Source organism: Wyeomyia smithii, chromosome 1, assembly GCF_029784165.1.
Source record: "Wyeomyia smithii strain HCP4-BCI-WySm-NY-G18 chromosome 1, ASM2978416v1, whole genome shotgun sequence".
Classification (NCBI taxonomy): Eukaryota; Metazoa; Arthropoda; class Insecta; order Diptera; family Culicidae; genus Wyeomyia; species Wyeomyia smithii.
In genome coordinates, this window is record NC_073694.1 from 148,801,517 (window position 1) to 148,827,677 (window position 26,161).

Sequence of the window (26,161 nt, forward strand, 5' to 3'; positions counted from 1 at the left end):
CCAATTCGACCTACCCCGATGATAGGGGGTCCAGGCATATCACGTGTCCTATCGCAGTAACTCACGGGGGCTCCTGGTCGGCACGGCAACTACAGTAGCAAGTGATTTATTGACGAACAGACGGATGAATGGATCTAACCGGACGATTCATATAACCTACCTGACAGGCAAACTACTGCTATGGTTTATTTTAGACCAAGTACCATTAAGCGCCAGTTTTGTTTACGAAACCTGTAAAAAAACAATTGTTTTTACCGACGGCTATTTTGTCTTTTGTTACTAAGCCACCGACCAAAACCATTGAACAATGTTTGTCGATTGTCGGTTGCCGCTGAACACTGAATTTTTTTTTTTGCGGCACGTACCTAATTGTGTGAATTGTGTTGAGTTTGTAATTTTAAACACCCGAACCTCTGATGTTAGCATGAAGCACTTCGGTGCATCGCGTTGATAAGAGATTGGTTTAATCCCAAAAAATGGGTTGGGAGAAGTAGAATAAGGCATTCAAACGAGAAATATTTTTCACAAAAAAATAGTTTTGTTTTGTGCATATACTAATATTCACATCCAATGATGTGCGCATTCTCATGAAGCAACAAACGCAATCAATAGACCGAATAGAATGGGACAGCAGCAACAAATAAATATGCAAGCTGTCAAATGAAAAATTTAAAACGTATTAATATTAAACGAAAATGTTCTTCTCTGTTCCACACGGTTTTCCCCTGTTGTTACGGTGGCGTAACAAAAAACATCCCACCCGGGGGTATTTTTATTTCCCGTCCATTACCCATAGTGTGCGAGCGTTCCCTGTCTGTGCGCGTGTGTACGTGTGAGTTTTCCACTGGAAGGTAGCCACCATTAGCCAATACGTTCGCTGTTCTCAACTAAACAGGTATGGGGAAGAGGGTGACTGCGGTTGCGAGAATCCTCTACGCTGATGGAATTAATAATCAATTTGTATGTTTTCAACAATGCGGTTAGTAAAAAAAGCACGAAAAAAAAAAACAAAGCGAGCAAAGCTATTGAAGTTCAATCAATAGGTTAAACGGGTCGCGACTCTTGATGCTTAATGGAATTTTCCGCTGCCACCAGAAAGATGAGAAATGAAGGGTATGGTAGCATGTCAGCATGCGGATATACATTATTGACTTAATTAAGATGAGCATTTAATTTTAATAAAAACAAACAATATTGGTTAATTAGGGGCGGAGGAACAGTAGGTATGTCACACACGCAGGCACATTAACTCATTGCAGTAATAGGTACAAATCATGGCACATTGGCAGGCAGTGTGATATAGCAGTGCTCGAAGTATTAAATCGATGAGCGCTTTTTGTATGTTTCGAAACTTCACTACAAAGGCTATCATTGATTTACAGTGACAGATTTGTACAATTGCGCGTGAGATGTTAGAGTACTGTTCAAGGTTTACTGTGGTAATATACCTATTTGGTAAACGAATGTCTTCCTACGAAGTTGGTGAAAATTAAGATTTTTTTTCACTAAACGTTGTTGCTAGAAGTTTGATGATTTGAAATTGAGATTTTAAATTTGACAATGTTCAAGGTTGAACTATTTTTTGTTTTGTTTATGCTTGCTCAGTTTCTTTCAAAATGGCGTCGAAACAAGGAGCATTGTGCAAGCGCAAACTGAACTGCACAAAAATCTTGCAAAAAGTTTACAGTGAGCCATTTTAAAAGCGGAAATCTTTCAGTTTCGACTGTGTATCATTTCTTGCAAAACTGGACAATCATTTGCGAGGACAAAAAAGAACTTCGTCCTCTTGGGAGAAAACACCAAAATATTAGTTGTCAAAATTATTGTCAAAAAAATTTATTTTAAAAAAATCGAAGAACACGTAAAAATTAATTATCTAAAAAAGCTCATTTTTAACAAATCTACTCTTTTTAAAAATGAAAACTACAAGAGATTACCTAAACATTGCAAACTGTCCGTTCATGGAGTAATCAAAAGAAAATAGTAACCATTTTTTGAAGAAAATATTTTTTTCCACAGGGTAATTTTTTTTTTGGAAAGAAAAAATTATTATCTACAATTTTGCCAAAGACACTATGTCAATCAAACAACCCGTTTTGACTGTGAAATATTTTCATTCACCAATAGTGCTCTATTGGGCATTAAAAATATTTGTACAGCCGAAACGGTTTGTTTGATTGGCAAAGTTGTATAGAGTAATTTTGTCCAACGAAAAAAAATATACCCTGTGAAAAAAAATTTTTTTTCCTCAGAAAATATCAATTTTTTTTTCTTGATTTCTCCATTATCGGACAGTTTTCAATGTTCAGGTAGTCTTTCGTAATTTTCATAAAAAAAATCATATTTTTCAAGAATGAGCTTTTTTAGATATATAATTTCAAGTTTTCTGCTACGCAAAGAGTGCCTTTTTTCAAAGAAAAGTATTATTTTTAAAAAAGTATATTTTTTTCGAAAAGACAAATTTATTATGTACAACTTTGCCGAAGACGTCACACCGATCAAACAAACCGCTTCGGCTCTTAAAATAATTGTAATCATTAATACCTTCCCAACATAGTATTTTTCAATAGCTTCCTCAAAATGATTCGTGTTTCAAAAAATTAAAACAGTAATACGAAATGGCATCTTTTGCCCATAGAAAGGCCTATGCAAAGTTTCAGCCAAATCAAAGAGGGTCGATTAAATTGGTTGCGATAAAGGCGCTGGCTACGTCCTTACGATCGTTAGGGTGAAGAAGGATGTTCTAAGGAAGGAATTGTAGCAGTCGATGTTGTCGGAGACTTAGTTTACCTCTGCATCTCTACGACTGCGACGGAAAGGAAAAGTATGTGTTACCGTGATATGTGATCAAATCGAACAATGTTGCGCGCAAAGTTAACTTATCACGAAGGCGAACGATGAGTATCGTAAACTGGGGTGACTTTGATCACTGTACCTCTTTTTTGAAAATGTGGTAAAAAAGCGCTCGTAGTGCTTGGGATTTGTCGTAATCTTCACTGATTGTGTGGATATATGTCTGCATTGCTACTATTTATGAATTTCCTGCTATTTGAACAGTGTTTTTGATGCTAAAATATTAATTGAAAATAAAGTGTATTTTTGGCGATTTTTGTTGCATACAAACAATGGGTTCAAGCAGATTCAAAACAACAAGTTGCAATACGTAAAGTTTTTTTATTTTGTTCCCAGATTAGTTCTTAAGATGAACAAATATTATAACAATACATTTTACATTTTACAGTTATTTTTGCAAATTTTTCCTCGAAAGCAATGTTGAGTCCCAATATTCTCCACAGCGTATTACATATTTTTTCTTAACAAAAACCCAAGACGTGAAGTAACATGCAAATTTAGACAATTTCATAAGTCATATTCCTCGTGGACTAGTTTTTGATGATTTTAGACCACCTTCTCTCTCAGTGGATAATCATTCATATATATTCTAAAAATTTTGTATGAATCTTGGACATTCGCCATTATAAACTGTTCACGTAGAATGTCAATGGCCCCCGAATTGCTTTCCATATTTATAAACTCGTTTAAGTCGTTTCAGGCTGTTCAATTTAGTGAAAGTAGCAAAGTGTTACTCCAAATTCATCAAAACAATGAAGTGATCAAAGTCACCCCGGAATGATGATTGGTTTAAAATTTTTAGAGCATATTTAAAAACAGCAAAATTGTTGCTAAACTTTTGAAGTAGTGACTAAATCTTTTTCAATGCATGCCAGTACTTATTTTAAAAATATCAAAGAATATTGTTTTCAGAATATTCTCAAAATATTTGAGATACAATCAATAAAGTGATCAAAGTCACCCCAGTTTACGGTATCTTTCTATTTTAGCTCTCCACGGACTGCTCTGAAATAGAAAGTTTGAGTTATTTTGTCACCATTTCTGTCTAACGACGCGATCCTATCCGAACGACGCGCGTGGAAAAACCATCCATCACCATATTTGTCTATTAGCAATTCCGAATATCCTCCAGAAATCAAACGTGCTTCAGCGGATGCGGTTCTTTAAAATACATCGCGTAGTCATTAGTTTAATCACGATATTCATCGACCGAACGAAATTTTCTCCGATCTGACTAAACGGTCACCGTGAGACACGAATGAATATTTGGGTACATATAACGGAGTCACAACACTTCGAAACCCCATAGATGAGCAAACCTCACCCGGGCTGAAGACGCGTTTAAATCAGAGCATTCTTATCTCATAAATATAACGCTGAAATGACGAACCCGGCGAGCCATTACTATGCGACACTTAGTTGACGCATTTTTACACTGGCTAGTAGCTCAAAATTTCACAGAATGGTTAAGAAGCTATAATCTTTCTATGGCAACTATTTTAAGTTTTAGGGCAGTATTTTTCTGCTTTCGTCGACCAGTTTTATTTATTTAATAAATTTTTTATTACTACTTTGGATATTGTTTCGAATGATTTTGAAGTTAAATTTAGAGTTTCAAAGCTTAAAGATTTTCGAAACGCTGGCTGTGGCACTATAAGTTTTCTAGGTTATAGAATTTTTTGATCCCAATTTTAGAATAAAAATCTTAGGATATTTGGGCTCAAACATTTCTTAATCATGAGTTTTAGAATCCTTATTTTGGATTTAAAGATATAGCAAATTTAAAGTATGGCAGCACTTACAGACAGCAATTTTGTCATCCATCTCCTTCAACAAACTGAACGAATCGTAACTCCAATGTCTAATGAAATGTATGATGCTCTTGTGAAAAACCTAAATTAATCCACCTAGCGGTCAGACTCAGCCTTTCTCATTCAAACTTATTATTTTTAGAAATAGATTTACATAAATGCTTAAATCCAATAAATGTTTATCCACTCTTTGGGTTCTAAAATATTGATGTTGTAATTAAAGTATAAAATATGAAATTTGACGTAATGTTAGTACTTAAGAAATAGCGAAATAAAAGCAATGACTCTTAATTTCGAACAATTTAATCACGAGCGATGCCGGGAACGTTCAGATAGTACGATACCACATTTAAATCATGTTGAAGCCATATATATTGATCGAAGCAGGTAAAGTGTTGAATAGTCTTCGAATTTCTGTTCTTTCTAAAACTTTTAAACAGCATATCAAATTGTTATGAAGTTTGTTATTTGTAAGTTCAAGAGATGACTCATTTGTATGACACTAGTTATGTTCAAATAAGTCGTGTAGTACTTGAGATAATAGACTTTCGTTGTTTTACAAATTAAAACATAACGCTTGCTTAAGCTTGATTACAATCAAATGAATAGGTAACGTATGGGGCAGCCAAACTTTGAAACCACGTGTTCAATCATAATTCATCAGTTAACCCTTAACTAGCCCGTTCATCTGATATCAATATTGTTCAAATCGGTTGTGTAGTTTCTAAGATAATGAAGTTTCGTGATTTTCACATTTCGATACATTAAAGACGAAGTTACAGTCCGATTACTGCAGAATTCAATAGGGAGTTATGAGGTAGGTAGACCTTTCATTTGATACTAATTCTGTGGAAATCGGGTCAACCATCTCTGAGAAATATGAGTGAGTCCAAGTAAGTTGTCTTGGAATATGTTTCTTTTCATAGCTGGATTTCACATTTTTAAACATAACAGGCAAAGTAATAATCCGTTTGAAAAAAAAATCATTAGGGTCTTATGGGGCAACAAGAACTTCCATATGACACTAATTTTATAAAAATCGGGCCAGCCATCTCTGAGAAACATGAGTGAGATTAAACAGTCTCCAGAACACGTTTCTTTCCATAACTCCTGAACCACATGTTCAATCTTCATAAAATTCAAAAGTTAAGGGTTTTTATGGTAGCCCGTTCATTTGAAACTAATTTTAATCAAATCAGATGTGTGGTTTCTGAGATATTGATGTTTCGTGATTTTTACACTTTGATACATAACCTCTAAACTAGAAATCAGATTACAATAAAATTCAATAGGGTCTTATAGGGCAACTAGACCCTTCATTTGCAATCAATTTCATTGAAATATGTTCGGTCAGACCATCTCTGTGAATAGTGAGTGCGAAAAAAGGTGCACATACACACGTACACACCCACACACAAACATATACACCTATACATGCTTATATGCAGAAAATGCTCGATTCGTCCAACTGAGTCGAGTAGTATATGACATTCGGCCATTTGGATCACTTTTCTACCTTTTAATTAGCCAGTGATCGTTAGGAGGAAGTCAATATGTTAACTTTCATTATGTGATTTCACATTTTTATGAACAACGGACAAAGTTACAATCCGATTGCAATGAAATTCAATAGCAACCTTTGGGGCAACTAGACCTTTCATTTGACACTAATTTTGTGAAAATCGGTTCAGCCATCTCTGAGAAAAATGAGTGAGTTTAAACAACCTCAGGATAACTTTTCTTTACATAACTTTTGAACCATATGTTCAATCATAACGAAATTCAAAATTTAAGGGTTCTGGAGACAGCCCGATCATTTGAAACCAATTTTATTAAAATCGGTTGTGTGGTTTCTGAGATATTGATGTTTCGTGATTTTTACATTTTGATACATAACCTCTAAACTAAAAATCCGATTACAATGAAATTCAATAGCAACCTATGGCGCAACTAGACCTTTCATTTGCAATTAATTTTATGAAAATCGGTCCAGCCATCTCTAAGAAAAATGAGTGAGAAAAAAAAGTTGCACATACATACACACACACACACACACACATACATACATACAGAAAATGCTCAGTTCGTCGAAAGAAGTCGAGTGGTGTATGACATTCGGCCATTGGGACCACTTTTATACCTTCGGTTTTTCCAGTGATTGCTATACCTTTCTAGGAGAAAGGCAAAAAATAGGAGAGCGACGAAACAAGAGTTTGTCGTTGATTTTTGTCTAGGTTCATCTTGCAATTGTCTAGGTTCATCAAGTTCTTAAAGCTTATTTTTTTTGACGTTGGACTAACGTCTATATCGAAGTTGGGTGCATGAATTTTAAAATCTAGTAATTCAACCAGGGAAAAGTGGTCAGGTTTTGAGCGCTTATATATCAGTAATTTCTTTTAAGAATATCGAGGTTTTGGCATTACCCGATCAGAAATTCTTTTACGGTTAAATTTATGTAACGAAAACAACCTCTCTTCCCAAGCACAGCCGACACTAACGGATACAATCGGTCTGACTTTGTAAACGATTTGTTGTTGTTGTTTTACTCGAGGTCGCTTCCTGTTCCTGATGCTTTTTACTTTCCAAATAACTGATGAAACATTGATATGAAAGGTACCATTCGAACATTTCACCCCATCATGTTCATTCCAAAACTGTGTCGGTATCATACACATGCCATCGAATCGAATTTCTCATTCGTTCATTGACCAGTAAAACGGACGGTTCTTTCTGGAGCAGCAAAAAGCGGGTGGTGCTGGTGGCGCTTATAAAAGAGCACGGTGGTAAACATTTGGCGCTTATAAAAGCGCACACCATCGAATTAAATTTCTCATTCGTTCGTATGTATGGATTGTTATAGCACGTGTGTGGGTAGCTATAGCGACTGTTTATCGAAGATTTAGTATTTTCTCGTTTATTCTTTAATTTTTCATTAAAAAATATTAAAACGCCTGAACGATCACGATTTAAACTTCTTCAGCCAGTCTTTATTCATCGAGGAAAAGTTACTGCCGATGAATGATCAACACTTATTTGCTTGAAATTTCATTTGAATCAAAACCGGGTCTGTTAAGTACCACAAATTATCGGTAAAAAGAGTACCATAAATTATGGGTAAAGTTTTCTCAATGAGCATACATTCAATCTTCGTTTTTGTTTCTCGATGCGCGGTTTTGTATTTGTTTCTCGCACACAGAGATAAAACAAACCTGTCTCTGTCGTAAAATATAACAAAACATTAAGAAATGCTCAAAATCGTAATTGGAGAAGTAAATATATTTTCCTGTCACTCGCCGAAACCTTGATAGCAACTACAAAAAAAAAGCGTGTAATTAAGTTCTTACCTTTTAAGTTATTGAAATAAACGTATTTTTTTTTAAATACATGAAGTCCTAGGTCCTAGGATGAGTTTTATCGGTTTAATGTCAAACAATTTCCAATCTAAGAATATCCGCTTGAATCGTTCTGGTCTCCAAAATCATATAGTTTCGTTGAGTTTGCTTTCTGCTAAGATAGGAAAATATTTTTTAATTCGTTAAATTGAATGATTTTATTGTGGTACAGCTACGAACAAGGAGTTTTCTGAAGTGACAGCGCTTAGAGAACATTGATGCATGACGTTCAGCTTTTTTTTGCAAACCCTACTTTTTAATTTTTTTGTAATGAATTTTGTCAAGAACATAATATATCAAAAAGTTGGGCTATCAGAAACCTATATCCATTTTATTATTATCACAGTGCAACAAAAATTGACTTTTTTTCTGCCTTGGTTTCTATGTATAATTTTTTTGTGTATTTTGATGCAAAACCAAATTTCCCTGAGTTTGAAAATATTCCAACTTAAGGGGCAACAATGGCGCCATTTTGAATTTTTGAGAAATCGATAATTTTCGATGTTTTTTCGACGCCATTTTGTTTTAAGACTAAATATCAAAATTCCAAGAGTTTGTCCACATATTAGCATCTTCTTACCTATCTTTAAAAAAAAAAAAACAGATCTCAAATCGGACAAAAACTGAGTTCAAAACGGTGATTCTACGAAAACGGTTTTGGTATGGTTTTAGTATATTTTACAAAGCAGAATAATATCGAGTATGTCTTAGCATTAATGGTAATGCGCTAATATCCAAAAGTGGTAATCAAAATATATCTTATATTGAGTAAAAAAGTCTCAGAAATCGATTGGTGGGTGTCTGATCTACGTCAGCCCGTATCTATGTATCTATGTCAGCGACATATAAATTTTGCCCGATTCTCCTATTTGGGGCGAAACTGACCTGTTGCTGATGATCATCAGCCAAATGAACACGAATAGGTCACAAATGTTCGGTTGGTGCATATCGTACGAATAATTTTACAGTGTCGGACATAAGTTAAGCAACTGTGTGGTACAACAGATAACTTTTATTATTGCTTGAAGTAGAATCACTTTTGCAAGTATTTATTCAATCCATATGTTAATCTAACAACAAATAATTACACACCGTTTTGTAGAATCACGTTGTGAAAAGTTTCTTGGCAGCACTTTTCAAAAATGTTTATAAAGTGTTTGAGCTCGTGCGACGAAAATTATGGAACTGGCAAATTTGTTAAACAAAGTGGTCGATATAGGTTATTACGTGGACAATTATTACTGTTTTATAGTTCCCAACTTTCTAAGTTGATGAATTGATCAAATATTGTTGTGTACAACGACTTAAAACCAAAAATAGTTCAATTCATTCAGCAAGGACGTACCCAGAAAGAATTAAGTGAACTGTTTGGTATTCACAAGTCAGTGGTATCCCACATGCTGAAACGATATAAAAAAAGAGAAACGGTTGAAACGGCTGCCCGTTCCGGTCGTCCGAGGAAAACTACTTCTCGAATGGTCCGCGTATTCAAACGTTGCTCTGAAAACGACTGTTTTACATCAGGATCCGAAATAAGGAACAATTTAGACTTGGCTCACGGCGATGCGCAGCAATAGCATAAAGGATATGCAACAAGATATTATGAAAATCAGCAATAATCAATTGGTATTACTAGTTCTTATCTTTTGTCGCTTTAAAAATCATCGTATTTCAAGTTCTTCTGTACTTACATGACGATATTTTAAAATAAATAACTGCAACCTCTCCGAAATGCTGTAAATAAAAAAAACATTATCCAAACCCAAATTTACCGTAAGATGGAAGGCAAAGAGAGTGCACCAACACCGATACTTATTTACTCGCATTCTGACGACGTTATCAACGTATCTTAGGCTAGGTTTATATGTATTCAAAATCATTAGAAGTAATTATTTTCATCGCTGTTCGAAACTATAATATATATTATAGAACATGCGACGCTAGATTTCAAATAATTTGTCAGACCGTCATACAACCATCATCTTGATAATACTTTTTATCAATCAATCGAGCAACGAATCATAATCCCCAAAATATAATGCTGTAAATAACAAGCATGTTTCCAAATGACATCCAATTTGCATCTAGAAAACCAATTGTCTAGAATACTGGCAGATCCTAAACCTTCCTGGCACTGTCAGTTCGTTGCAGAGATCAATCAGCTGAAGTAAAGCTGCTGCGCTGGTATCCTAAGCCGACAAAAATTGACACTATTAGCAGTAAAAAGCACGCAGCGACCCAAAGCGCAATTCGTAGCGGCAAAGATTTTTAAGGCTCCAACATCGACGTGCTTCTTTTCCTTGATTTGTCTTATCACGAGCACCCGGAAAAATGAAGTGGTAACACCGGATGATGAGGGGGATTGGGTTGCAACAACAACAACAACAAAAAGTATCATTATCGAGATGGAGCGCGACAGCTTTGGCCCTTATAAAAGCGATAAAGGAAACGAGGTTTTGTCGCGTTTGATATAAATTGGTTTGGCATAATGATCGGATATAATTATGGCACCGAAGGGCTCTTTCCTGCTGGAGCACACTGTCGGGCTGGAGCACGAGAACGTTGCACGGGTCTCCCTGGTTGTCTGGACAGCAAGTGGCACTCTAACGAACAAAGTTTATAATTGGTTTTAATTATTAATACGATTGTTGATGGATTTATTTCGCCTTGTTTGTTTGTCGAGACTGTGGTTCTGCCCCAGCCGAGAAGAACTAGACGGATCTTCCCAAGAGAAAATCAGGGCGACGCATAATTGTCGTCGTCGTCACCATCGTCATAGTCACAACAGTCGCTGCAATCGTGCGAAAGTGAAATGAAATCATAACCTCTTCCACACTTCTTCCCGAGAGGATGAGGCTGGGCGGAAACCTGCAATGCAAACTTTTCTCAACAGCAGTGATTAAGTGCAATTAAAATTCAAGTGAAATTTATGGAATCTGCTCTGTCGGTTAAAGGATGAAAACGATGGTGAGAAAACTATGAGTCTGAGAATGGGCCATTACGGTCTAGAATTGTGTAAGCGTTGAATATGTTCAACATCCCCTAAGTTACCTAAGTGTTACGTAAAAAGATTAATGCTATACCAAAAAATCCATACCAACTGCAGAAAAACTTCTTAAATTCGTGATCTTTACACTTATATTCGAAACAGCTGCAACGAGAAGTCTATTGCTGTGAGTATCGTCAGAGCCCATACAACCCCAAATTGGACTCGCTAAATGAGGTTCCATCGACCTGAAGTAAGTAAAATCTAGTATCTCCACCCGATCGGTGAAGTTTTCCACCAACGACAGTGGAAAGGTAGGAGCGCAGCGCAGTAAAAATTATTGCTCAGCATCGTCGGCACTGCTTACCGGCGTCAGCAGACAGGTAAACAGAATCAAAATAGCAAATCTTCGCAGCAAAAAGTTAAACGAGTTTTGCCCTCCTTCCCAGTTACTGTCTCTCCATAGAAAAAGATAGCAAAAAATCTCAATTTTAGTTCAGGGCGATACGGTGCGTCTCTCCATCATCATCTTCAAGACGCATGGGAGACAGTGGTGACGATGAATGCGAAAGTTTGTTCTCATCCCGCACCTCTGCCAACCTTTTTCTTCGAATAACTCCTCTCTAGCCGATTACTGTACCAACCTTGTCCCTTTCCTTTGCTGCAGGTAACATAGTGCGCCAGTACTAACAAAAACGATGGCCGTTCCGTTCCATCCATCCAAGCGGTTCTCATTGGCAATGAAATTAAAGCGAAAGGTTGTAGCTTGTTGCATGGCGCACTTCGGCATCACAAACAACGCTCCACCGCATGTCCTATGTCGTACTAGTTTCAGCAACTTTCGCGGTGTGATTGGAAAGTTTTGCACTAAACTTCATCGGTCCGGACGAAAAGTTTCGTCCTTCTGGTCCCGGGAAACAGAGAGAGAGAGAGAGAGAAACACTCATTAAGACGGTTGTGCGGTCGCAACAAGTCAAGTACGCTGCACGTGCGAGTGAGACATCCCAATGGTTCAATGGTGAGAGAGTTTGGCGAAAGGAGAAGGGTAAAAGACTCAATTTGATGGGTTTTTGTTTGATTGCGGCCAAGTTGGGGCAAATATTTGTGTTTTCATCAGGTGCTTCCTGGCGCTTAAGACGCAACAGACCTCTACTGGTGATGAGTTGTTGCGTAGCAACGCCTCGATATTGCCGTTCAAAGTTTTCAGTGTGTTTGGGAGGATATTCAAAAAAAATATTTGCCTTTCTCCTAGAAAGGTATAGCAATCACTGGAAAAACCGAAGGTATAAAAGTGGTCCCAATGGCCGAATGTCATATACCACTCGACCCCTTTCGACGAACTGAGCATTTTCTGTATGTATGTATGTATGTGTGTAGGTGTGTATGTGTGTGTGTGTTTGTATGTGCAACTTTTTTTCTCACTCACTTTTCTCAGAGATGGCTGGACCGATTTCCATAAAATAATTGCAAATGAAAGGTCTAGTTGCGCCATAGGTTGCTATTGAATTTCATTGTAATCGGATTTTTAGTTTAGAGGTTATGTATCAAAATGTAAAAATCACGAAACATCAATATCTCAGAAACCACACAACCGATTCCAATAAAACTGGTTTCAAATGATTGGGCTGTCCTCAGAACCCTTAACTTTTTAATTTCGTTATGATTGAACATATGGTTCAAAAGTTATGTAAAGAAAAGTTATCCTGAGGTTGTTTAAACTCACTCATTTTTCTCAGTGATGGCTGAACCGATTTTCAAAATTAGTGTCAAATGAAAGGTCTAGTTGCCACATAGGTTGCTATTGAATTTCATTGCAATCGGATTGTAACTGTGTCCGTTGTTCATAAAAATGTGAAATCACATAATGAAAGTAAACATATCGACTTTCTCCTAACGATCACTGGCTAATTAAAAGGTAGAAAAATGATTGAAATGGCCGAATGTCATATACTACTCAACTCAGTTCGACGAATCGAGCATTTTCTGCATATATGCATGTATAGGTGCATATGTTTGTGTGTGGGTGTGTACGTGTGTATGTGCACCTTTCTTTCGCACTCACTTTTCTCAGAGATGATCTGACTGATTCTTCCTATCTTGGTGTCAAATGAAGGGTCTATTTGCCGCTTAGATTGCTATTGAATTTTATTGTAATCAAACTTTTAGTTTTGGCGCTGCGTCAGAATGTGAAAAACGCTGTAAAGAAGGTATGAACATAGTTGAATTCAACTTAATGGGCTTTCAAACCCTTAAACAATGAATTTCATAATGTTAAAACATGTGGTTTGAAAGTTATAGAAAGAAACGAAACCCGCAGACTGTTTAAAACTATAGCTACGATCAAAATATGTGGCCTCAACATCATTCATATTTAATATTGTACTATTTCAATGTTTGCGGCCTTGCTCGGGATTGAAGTTGAAATTTAAAGTCATTTCTATCATTTCAATTTTTGCCTTTCTCCTAGAAAGGTATAGTTATCACTGCAAAAACTAAAGGTATAAAAGTGCTCAAAAGGGCCGAATGTCGTATACCACTCGACTCAGTTCGACGAGCTGAGCATTTTCTGCATGTGTGTGTGTGTGTGTGTAACGCTCTCCCAATCTCACTCGATTTTCTCAGAGATTGCTGAATCGATTTCAATGAAATCAATTGCAAATGAAAGGTCTAGTTGCCCTATAAGACTCTATTGAATTTTATTGTAATCTGATTTCTAGTTTAGAGGTTATGTATCAAAATGTAAAAATCACGAAACATCAACATCTCAGAAACTATACAACCGATTTGAACAAAATTGGTTTCAAATGAACGGTCTACCTAAAAACCCTCAACTTTTGAATTTTATGAAGATTGAATATATGGTTCAGAAGTTACAGAAAGAAACGTGTTCTGGAGACTGTTTAATCTCACTCATGTTTCTCAGAGATGGCTGGACCGAATTTCATAAAATCAGTGTCATATGGAAAGTCTTGTTGTCCCATAAGACCCTAATGATTTTTCTCGAACGGATTATTACTTTTCCTGTTATGTTTAAAAATGTGAAATCCAGCTATGAAAAGAAACATATTCTGATGACTACTTGGGCTCACTCACTTTTCTCAGAGATGGTTGACCCGATTTCCACAGAATTAGTATCAAATGAAAGGTCTAGCTGCCTCATAACACCCCGTTGAATTTTGCTGTAATCGGAATGTAACTTCGTCTGTAACGATCGAAATGTGAAAATCACTAAACTTCATTATCTTAGATACTACACAACAGATTTGAACAATATTGATATCGAATGAACGGGATAGTTAAGGGTTAACTGATGAATTATGATTGAACACTTGGTTTCAAAGTTTGGCTCCCCCATACGTTCCCTTTTCATTTGATTGTAATCAAACTTAAGCAACCGTTATGTTTTAATTTGTAAAACAACGAAAGTCTATAATCTCAAGTATTACACGACTTATTTGAACATAACTAGTAACATCTCTCAAACTTACAAATAACAAACTTCATGAAAATTTGATATACTGTTCAAAAGTTTTTTAAAGAAAAGAAATTCAATGACTATTCAACACTATAGCTGCTTTGATCAATATATATGGCCTGAACATGATTTAAATGTGGTATCGTACTATTTGAACGTTCCCGGTATCGCTCGTGATTAAATTGTTCGATATTAAGAGTCATTTCTTATATTTCGCTATTTCTGAAGCACTTACATTACGTCAAATTTCATATTTTATCCTTTCATTACAACATCAATATTTTAGAACCCAAAGAGTGAATATACCTTTTTGGACTTAAGCATTTATGTAAATCTATTTTTACAAATAATAAGTTTGAATGAGAAAGGCTGAGTCGGACCGCTAGGTGGATTAATTTAGGTTTTCCTATACAACTTGCATCTCATTCGAAATCGGTATTAATAGAAAAAGCAACTGTAAGTACTGCCCTACCCGGCTCAGGTTGTAATTATAGCAACTCAACAGTAAATAGCATTACACGAGTTTTAGAATCTTGTGCCGCCAACATCACTTGATGTATCGCGAGCGCGTAAATTACGCATTTCATGGAATCATTAAAACCAAGCTCATCAACCGACGTTATGACCTGGTCGGGCAGAGGAGCATCCAGCTCATAATTAAAGGACGACTCTACCTTCTCAATTCACGGGACATCGATTTGTCAAAGACCCCTACTGCGACTGACAATGCGACATATGCTGAAAGCCGTCCTTTCATCATTAAACGTTAGCAAAGTGCTCCCGAATGTGCTGAGCCACCGAGAACTGGCAGCATCTTCTACCACCAGGGTGGCTCCATTATCTGGTGAAGACAACCTCCCATTCCCATGGAAAAAAATCCAAGAGAAAAAACTTACGACGCGCCCCGTCGTCGTCGCGGCACTCATCTATCAAAAAATCTCCGTGAAGGCAAAAAAGCTGGTCTCAGAAATTAAACAGACATTAAGGTAATTGAATCCAGTGAGGGGTTCGCTCTTCCTGCTTTGTCTCTCTCTCTACACCGTGAACCCGCCAAGTGTAGAGACAAGCTATGAATGATGATTCCCAATCTAATCCCTGCCTCCCAGAGCACGACATACAAATCAGGGCCTGGCAGCAGTCTTTAAATAATGAGAATGTCATTGAGCTTATTTTTCGTCCTTCGCGAGAAACTGTAATGTGTCTTTTTCCTTGCGACGTCGGTAGCAGAGGACTACAGGAGGGGTTGCCGATGTGGATCAGCGATAATGATGTCGAATTAAATGTTGCCGAAAATAATGGGATGGCGGCGCGCTCGTCTTGGTGGCTGTATTTTCCGAGCCGAAGGAAGATAGAATTACGATAATTGAAGGTTGGGACGACGCAGCAACTAGCAACAGTTGCTTGGGGTTTCGCGTAAACTGGATTAGTTGATAGAATCTTGCGAAATATGCAATGAAAAATCATTAAAGTTAAAGTAAAGGGTGCAAATTTTCATTAGAATCAAACAGTTAAAAAAATTTAAAGTTCTATAATCAATTCTTTTCTAGAAAACGGAATTACTGGAAAAGTTTCCGAAACAGGAAACAACATTGTCGGATACGATGGAAGCAAGCATTTCCCAAAAATCTGTGAACTCAAACAAAAGTCATTGCAGAGACGGATTGCTTACAAGCTTAATAATTCTTAGTAAATTTTAGTTTTCTTGAAATATTTTTGACATTTCTAATTGTTTGTATATTTTAAACAAATTTTGTATTTATATTATTTTTATCGTTTCCAACATTTTTAAACTTGTTTGAAAATTTTATATTCATGGGTAACACTCCTGACTTACTTCTGAAAAGAAAACCAGCCTTTTCTAAAATTAGTACTACGTAGTTTCAAATCTCTAAAGTGACTTTCAAATATCGTCATGGTACCACGAACTATTTCTAGTAAAATACTATAATTTGTCCCTGCGCGGAACTGAGAAACCTTTTTGTCATTGACATGTAAAAACGTGACAGAGACAGTGCTAGAAGCACGTTGGAATTCCCAGCTCCGATCTAATGGGGTGGTTTTATCCCGTAATATCGCCCTCCTGCCTTTGTTACGTACCGCACTCAATAATGGTATGTTTTACTACTTCTGCCACCGGTTCCCTTTGTAAGAGATCTGCCAGCACTATTCATTAACGAACGAAACGGTGAAACTATCCAGTAAGACTGTGCCGGCGACAACGACGTCGTGGAAACCTCTTGTGTGTCATGCCACAACTAAAACATGGTTTTTGCAAAACGCAAAAATGGAAATTATACAGGCTCTTTATGCCAATCAGGGCAGGACCCAGGTGTATTTGTGAAACATTTTTCACAGCTACCGACTTGAATTCTACCGTTCTTTGCTCAGTGAGGCCTTCAATTGCCATTCGGGGACTGCTATCGATGTTACATAGCACATTGACGTATACTAACACTCTCCTTACCTACATCTTCTCACAACCCTTTATACCTCGACATATCATTTGACTGACTGACAGATTGAACCGAGTGATTTCACTAATATACATATTCCGCACAAAACTTAAAGTGAAGTTGGCGTCAGCAACCGGCAAGCCCTAAAACTGTCGGTCGTATTGGTTGAAAAGTGCACGATAATAACGTTTGTCATGACTGCACTCCAAAGGTTCGAGAAAATGGAAGGAAAGGCAAAAGAATAAGTTCAGCAGACAGACAATCGTCGCTTTTCTCATGCGATGAAAAGAATCCCATCCTGTTGGATTATAGAAACATGTGTTGCTACACGCTCCCCTTCTATTGGCGCAACGCTATTCGCTGTTGAATGGAGAGGGTTCCGATAGGGAAGGTGTATCCGCATAACCAAGTTCATTTGTCACATTTCCTAATGGAGAGGGATCTTTTTTAAGGTTTATTCAACTAAATTGTTTTTTTTTTTGCAGGTCATGACCCTAGTGGCATTGATTGGAATTTCTGCATACAGTATTTTCGAATATTTCAACAAAATATTCTAATAAATTTCTAACCAAAGCAAATTCACTTCGCTTGTGACATGATAATGGAAGTCCTAGATTTCCCTTCGAAACAACATTTGCAGTTCATTGCAAAAAGTCCAAAGAAAAAGTCACTATTGAACAGTCGCATTAAATCACCATTAGCGATTAACTACAAACAAAGAGACCCTTCGAACTCGGCGGTGGTCTAGCGAAAATCGCCACAGCACGTGCTGAAGTATAGAAGGAGGAGAAAAAAAAACAAAACAATGAGCATGGAAATGACAAGCTGCCGCTCACGAAACGCGAAAATTCACAAATTAACCCTCGTCATTAGGAACCAACCGGAACACCATTTGGCAATCCGGTATGGAATGCGTAAAAGTCATTCATTAAGGTCGGTCACCGTTGAGGTGGCACCTTATAGCGAAGGAGCTTTCTAGAGGGATACGTTTGTCGCGTACCGCAATTTCCTTCGGTCGTTAAAACAAGCGTAAAGACTGTTTCGGGGATAATCGTTGAGGCAAAAATTCTGTTTTTTTTTCTTTCCTTTGTTATGTTTCCCACCGATTAAACCGTGCCTAAACGTTAGGAATTCGCCCTTCGTAGACGGAAAAAAATGTACAACAACAAGAGGGAGATGAATTTTCGGAAGCCAAGCCTGTTGCTTCAAAGAGACGACACTTCCTTCGTTTCTGTGTCACGCGATACGTCATGCGACAAATCGAACAAAGCGAGACGTACATGAAAAAGAGCATTCGTGGAGCTTTTGATTGTGTTTCTAAGAATAAACAAAACACCGTGCGTTTCCATTAAATATGTAGGCAACTGGTGCTGAGCTCCATTTTTTCGAATTTTCATTTTCATTTCAATCGAAGCAAGAGGTGTCAAGCGATAATCATACATTTCTAATTCGCATCAAATTATTCATTTTTCCAGTCGAAACAACTGAAATTTCGTCCCTCCTGGCGGTAAATGTTGTGGATTCGCGGCTGATGGGTTTAATTATTAATTTGTGGATGAAAGGTTACACGCTGCACACGCGTCTCAAACTCATTGTGAGCATAACGAAATGATGGAAGGTGAAACCGCTGAATGATGTCAATCGTGAGGTTCGACTTTCCTCTTAAAAGGGACAGCAATTCGGACAGTATTTCGGAGAATACACGTTTTATTTTGAAAGTAGTAGCATAATATCCTATATTATTTGGAAAGTACTAAAAAACCTTTAACAAAGGACCAAGAATATTTAAAAAGAATGCTTCTGTCAAAAACAACTAGTATACGAAAAAGCATTTAAAGTCACAAAACGTGTATTTTTCATAGCGATATTTTTTGTATATGTGTGTGTTTATTGCAGCATTTTTTGGAAACTTAATGTTTGTTTGATTATCAGAGCCCCTATCAGAAATTACGTTGTTTATTATTCGTAAAACAGTGCCAAATTTCTACTAAAACAATCAAAACATTTTTCAATTTATAGTATGAGAAGGAGTCAAAACAGATCGCCCCAGATGTCATTGATTTTTTTCAATGTTTCCTCATTGTTGTTTTACCTTGATAATGAAAGATATCAGAAAACAGGCGTTACAGCGTAGTTGGTAACTTTTCCTTCATCATCAATCGTAGACGGTCATCTTCAAAATCTAACAGAAAAAGATTTCGCAGTTATTTGGTTTTGCACACGATGTGATTTTGGTTAGGAAAAAGAACGACTGCGTTATTTCGAGTAGAATGCAAACTGCACTCAATCTTACAGTTCAATGGTACATGCGAGAAGACTTGAGTAGAAAACCTTTCAAATCAACTATTATTTTTTTCACTCGGCAAAGGATATATATTATTCCTAAACTGCGACTGGAATTTTTTCGAACTAATTTCTATTTTTAACAATGGCTTCTACCCGTTAACATCCAGTTCATTAAGGTAGACAATGTGTGCAGCAGGGGAAGCGAAAAATAAGCGAACTGGAAATATGATACAGATTTGGCTCCCCGACGGGACTTGAACCCGCAATCTCCCTGTCTCCGGCATGGTGTTTTGAACAATTAAATTACGGGGATGGTGGTACTGTTCCACAATCTATATGCGTATCACATTCCACTGCCGACCTATTCTATTGCTCATCCCTAACTCCACACACTGCTGTGCAAATAGAAATTAGTTCGAAAAAATTTAGCCTTACGGAGCACCTTCTGTTGTTGTGTCGCACTTGCAAGCACGACTCCGACTGACTTTGGTCTTGATCACACAGGTCTATAAGAGGTATTAGTGTCAGCTGTCTCTTCTGTGTGTGATGAGACATTCCTTTCAGTCGTATAAATAACGCTTGCACAGCTTGCAAATGTGGGGTGTTCTAACCTAACTCCCGAACGAACACTTAAGTTTCGCAAAGAATTTCTAGTGTCTCTTACATCCGAATCGTGTGAGTCCTCGCAAAGGAATCCTGAAAAAGAATTATCAAGACTGCCCTGCTTATGGGACTAGGAGTCATGAACGAGAAACGTGTAATCAAAATCCATCGGATTCAAAATATTTCACTTTTAAGGATTCTTAGAATTGAAAACACCTAAATCTCGCAAAGACTCTCTATGGTTCCTCATTGGAATTTAGATCGATTTTTTTTCAAAGAATAAAAAGAATCAAGCATATCGTTCTGTTACCAAAACGCGTCAACTTACTTGAGAGTGTTGTATAGAAATTGCTTCCAGGTTCGTTGCTTTAACGTTATGTTTACGAAGAAACTCATTTAAGTCTCTAAAAAAACGGTAATGGTTAGGGACACCAAAATTCACAGGAATGGTTGAATATAGTCTTTTTCCCGATTTGAGCTTGTGGAGTGAACCTTTGTTGACCAGTGTTATTAATTCATTTCAAATTAACCCTAATTCTATTCAAAACTAGATACAAATATGTAATTTTGATTGCAATACAGAATGTTTAAATGGGCTTTTAATTAGATATCGCATAAACCTACATACGTATATAACCCCTTAAACCTTAAATTCATGTCATTTACTCCAATCTGAATTATTCATTTTTTTTTGTTTATTTCTTTCAGCGCGGTAGCGACGAACTCCTCAGTCAGGCAGCAGTTATGGCACCGGCTTCGGACAACAACAATCAGGACCTGGCGACCAAGAAGGCCAAACTGGAAACGAATACCGTGATCGGTGTGGGCGGCATCAGTAAGTATCAACCGTCATCTCTGTTATAAAAATAAATTATCCGAATAGGGGCAAGGTGTAGCAACCATTTCAAACCCAATTCTGATTGAAGTTTGTTATTCAATGGTTAGGTTTCTGTGAATTCAGGTGCCTGCTTTCGAAATTTCATGGGAGGGTATAAATCACGGAGGGGCTGCTGGGAAAAATAAACACCACACAGCAGTAAGGTGTGTATGAGTGCGCTCGTGGGTTTGTTTGGGATTAAACACAATTCTACGGTAGCAGCAGATCAGATAGATCAGTTGCAACAGATTAGCAGCTGTTTTCATCAGTCGAGTGGAAAGTGAGTTAACATTCAAGACAAACTTCGCTCAGTATGCCAGGTTTTTGACCTTTGATCCTGGGCCTGCCTGATTGCCGAGCAAAATTGCCTGCTGATGAAAGATAAACAATTGTCGAAACCCCCATTTCTGCTTCTTCTTCATCTCGTCTTTCGACGATCAAAAAACAAACAATAGAATTCTGAGGAAAATATGGTTTTAGTTGAAAGAGGGAAACAATCAAACGTTGGAGCACATCGTTGTTGACGTTTCCAGAGAAGAACAGGACACAGGGACGATAATATTTCACCCCCGCCAAACATTTTGACGTTGTTGGCCTGCGGTGCAATCTTCACATCGAGTGCGCTGTTATCATTTAATTTCCAAATCGAACAACTTTGTCCGATTGTGTGCTCGCTCGTTACAGATTTATTTTAACTAAAGAAGTTTTCCTTTCCGCTCGGTTTCACCCTATCGGGAATCATCGGATCAGAAAGGTATTGTTAGAGGAGGAGGGTTGAATGAATCGATGTTTTATTCATTGCCCCAGTCGAAAAGAAAAACTTTTTTTGTTTTTTTGTGTCTACTCTTCGCTGTCCTTCACTGTTGTCGCTTCCTGAACGTGGATATCGTTTGATTCGAAACAATCTGGGGTTTGATGTAAATTTCATTCGGCTGGCGTGACTTTTCGGCGAGCCAATTTGACAAGCAGATAAAAAGTGGTCACATGTCGTTGTATGTGATGCTATTGAATTGTACAAGTCTCCACAACTAAATTTCAGCTGTGCGGTGTTAATGGATATGGGTTTGAAAGCGCTTTTAGAGCAAGCTCGATGAATTACAAATCTTGAAGGCTTGGTATCAAATCGTCGTTTAGTCAGAAGTCGGAGTTAATAGCACATGAATCAATTTCGGTAGAATAAGTACCTAGATGAAGCTATGCTCTGTTAATGGACCGTACGACAATCACCATTATTGTAATTAAAACTATCATTAGGGTAAGTTACATGATTGCTTTTTCCTCAAATTACACAATAGTGAGATTGAAAGAAAAGGAAAGGTAATTCTTTTCGAACGCTTAGTGAACGATACTATCGGCAATCAATTATTAGGTTATATTGAGTAACCGGATACCAGCCGCTAACATCGTCTTTAAATGACGATAGGTATATGTGTCAATTATCGCCATAATAAATGGGAAGTTTCATATTGAGTAACTTATTTCAAATTATTGTTTTTATGATAGTTAGTTCTAACATTTTTTTCATCATATTCGCTAACTTTGAATGTATAATTGATTCAAAATAAAGAGTGTGTAAGTGTTTTAAATAGTCATTGTGCCAAAATATTCCAATGAAATTATGTGTCTGCCATAAACTCTCAAACAATTTTAAGTTATAAATAATTATCACAATCTGTCATCGCTCCCGAATTGTAATTAAAATGCGTATGTTTGCTCAAATTGTTGGTCCCTTTCGAAAAATGTTTTCCATTTTCTGTTGCCCAAGTTAAATAGGTGTGCAAAGATTTTTTTGTATAAAAAACGAATAAAATGCTCACGTACTTTCAGGCCAATTTGGCTGGAAACGCTCTCGCAGCCTCGCGTTAGCCATTACGGGCTGAAGAGCCATTTGTTGACTACCGTCAATAATTTACTGGATTACTCTGCCGTATTGCTATCAAACACGAATCGATAGGGAGTTAATTTTAATTAACTCTGTCAGCCACCAACCGTGCGGTCGTCAATTTTTCGCAAATTTTACCAACTTAAAATTCACACCGCTATTCTATTCGTTCCCGTTTCAGCCCCCTGTTCTGTGCACCCCCACCATCTGCAATAATTGATTATTATCGTTTATTTTCTGACGGCATCAGATTTCGGTTAATTGAAAGCCGTCATCCTTTCAGTCAGTTCATTTAACTCACGCTGGTCTGGTGCCGAAAAGTTGGTCTATGAATGGGTGAACTTGACTGCTCGATCTGCGTTGGCAGGTGGTTTTAATGGGTCGTCTTGCGAGTTGGTTCTAGTTTAGATTGAACGCCTTGAAAATAGAAACATTTGTATCTCCTGCCATTTCTCTAGTTGTAGGGGTGTATACAAACTTACCCGTAAATTTAATATTTAGAAATAGATCCATTAAATTTGAATACAGCGGCTGCTAATACCATTTTATTCGGACACCTAGAAAAGTTACTTCGCTCCTAATGGCGTAGCCACCAGGCTTCATGGTTTTTCCGACGTGGAAGAAGAACGTTATCACCATTGCAAAAAATTTGTCCATTTCCGAGCCAGTCCCTTTTATTCTAAAAGTATATTGCCTGCAGAATCTACCCCCATATCTGAATAAAGCTGTTGTCATCACCCGGAATTTGCCTTTCTTATCCTAAATCGGGCTAAGCTTACACATGTAAATCAATCTTTCTCTCCCTTCTCTGTCCCACTAATGTCTCTGCCGAAAGCCATTTCTGCGCAAAAATGTTAAAACGTTATTCCTACCTACATCCTCGTCACCCTCCCTCTGTAGTACGACACGCATCAAAGCAAGAAAAAAAAGTATTCGACTTCGTATCACACCTACCGGGAAACCATATTCATCTTCGTCGTCATTTTTTACTATCCGGTATGTTATAGCGCCACGGGTGATCATCAAAATTGCCGCCTGTTCCCCAGTCAGTGGTCCGGAGGTCTGCCAAAGGCCAAGGCTAGTGTAATGTCCTTCCGTCGGAAAGGAAAACGCCTCCCAAATTTGATCTTCAAATTCATAAATATTAAGTATGATCCCGTAATAGGACAAACATAAATCTGAGTTACTTCTTCCTGTTGCTTCTCTTTAATGATGGAAGGAAATCCGAATGGGTGAAACTCCCTTTTTCCCTCTGGTGATAAAATGATGCAAACAACCAGGCTGTGGTAGACAGAGGCAAGGTGTATCGGGTGCTTTGATTATTATAAATCTAATTCCGGACCCGTTGAATGTCCTGTCTGCTGCTTCTGGCAGTTTAGTTTTGTTTGTGTTTGCTTGCTGGCGCGGTGAAGTGAAAAGAGGATAGGAATACAAAAAGCTTCTCTCGTGTACGTTCGTCTTAGGTATTTATTTATCGGATGTCGGCGGACATAAAAAAAAGATTATAACAGCAACCACATTTTGCGTGTCCCACATACGACCTTTCATCTGGCGGGCAGATTTTCAACCCCGTTGCTACGCACCGTGATTTATATCGGTACCTCGCGAGCAAAAGTTTTGACCAAGAAGAGAATCTAGATGGTGGGTGATATTTATAAAAGTGCTGCCGACAGGCAAGTTTCTTCGGAGCTTAAACTGCTTATCACCGATGAATGTCTTCTCAGAACCATCGGCTTCAGTTCTACAGTTCTACAGCTAACAAGTCCGGTTTTTACATTGGCAAAATATTCACTTGCGATCCAGTTGTTTTTATATATTGACAAAATCCTTTTTAAATTTTTTCTTGGTCTCTGTTTTCTGTACTAGATAGAGCAATTTTCACATCTGAAAATTTTTAAATAAATTTTTAGGTAAAAGGTATTGAGTTCTTTCATTCGACGTTTGGTCTATTAGATCCCTCTTGTTTTTAAATACTATACCAAGATAAATGTTATAAATTTAAATACATCTACTGCTTTAGTTATTACATTTTAATTTATCATCGTCTTGACAAATTTTATTGATTTTAGACACTTAGCATTGCTTTAAAAATTTGTTTATATTATCGCTTATCGAAGACAAATAATTAAACCTTCAAGCGCTTCTCATTCTTTGCCAACACACTTTCCTAACTGTGAAATCTGAAATCGCTTAAATTAAAACAATTACAGTAATTTTTGTGCCCCAAATGAGCAATTGAGAATTGCTTTTGTGTTTCTAGAACTAGTTTGAAAAAGAAATGGTTCTAAATTGAGCTTGGCGACCGCACTTTTCGCAGCTGCTCTACCGTCACGAATGTGAGTCTGAGAAGTTGCACAGAGAACCACGAGTCTGGTTACTCAAAATTAGTTTACCATCTGTAATGTACAACAGTTCAGTAGCTTCCGTTTTGCATAGATCGATAACGATGCTGACGTCCTTACGGTTGTTACGGTAAAAAAACAGGTTGTAAGAAAGGAGATATAACAGTCGTTGTTGTCGGAAACCGAGTTTATCTCTGCATCTCCACGGCTGCGACGAAAAGGAAGGGCTGCGTCACCGTAATAAATGACGGAGTCGAACAATGTTACGCGCGAAGGTAACTCATTACTCTTATCAAATACCGCGAATCCACGCGAGCGGCACGAGTCGAAACCATCCGCCATCTGAAGCGTTCGAGTGTTAAAATATTTCTCGCGTAACTTTTCAAAAGGAACTAAGTAACAATAAGAGATTTTCTCCTCTCTCGCTCTGCTTCGGTAATTACAGCTTAGTTACAAAAGTTTCCAACGATTTATTACCATGAATCAAAAGATTTAATTATTTCCTAGCTTACTATGTAAAGGATATCCTGAAAAATGTAAAAATAACTAAGTTTTTGATCAGAGAGAAAGTGAACAAAGAGAGTCTGTCAACGATTGTTGTATGAGAGTTCGACTGTTGGGAATTGTACGATGTTTGGTTATAATTTCGGCTGAGCAGTCTTGAATAAGTAGAACGATCTGGTTTTTTACTGTCCTGGACAGTAAAAAACCAGATCGTTCTACTTATTCAAGACTGCTCAGCCGAAATTATAACCAAACATCGTAGAGTCTGTCAATGTCTAATGTCCAGTTCATCCGGTGTACGTGTATTAGTTTGTTCGTCGTATGCATACGGCGTAGTAGAGAAAAAAAATGTGACAAAATCATTTTTGTCTGTCATACAGTAGGCGAATGTTGATGATTTTAAAGACTTCATATGACTCTTCAAACCACATCATGATCGGTAAACTGCGTTGGAGAAAAAAACAAACATTGACTTCCTTGCAAGCGGAAGTTAGTCATGTTGAAAACACCGACTCATCATTTTATGGAAACCAAATCGATTTGAAATTCCGCACATATTGATTTTTTCGCTTCTCTGGATTCGTTTTCAAAAAGACTTTTAGACCTGTTTGATAGTATGAAACTCGTATTAGTTTAGCCAAGAAGCTCTTGTGGCTGTCAAACTCCATACATTTTCCATCTACCACTCATTGATTCT

The 26,161-nt window shown here is 37.4% G+C and overlaps 1 protein-coding gene across 15 annotated transcripts in view; it reads left to right on the top strand.

Annotated features, from left to right (window-relative positions):
- Nucleotides 1–26,161, top strand: part of LOC129727911 (polypyrimidine tract-binding protein 2) — a 594,233-nt gene that overhangs the window by 523,711 nt on the left and 44,361 nt on the right. For all 15 annotated transcript variants that reach the window (XM_055686193.1, XM_055686253.1, XM_055686216.1 and 12 more), the window contains one exon: nt 20,568–20,694. In XM_055686193.1, the coding sequence (XP_055542168.1) occupies nt 20,568–20,694 (127 nt within the window). The remainder of the gene's footprint in view (nt 1–20,567; nt 20,695–26,161) is intronic.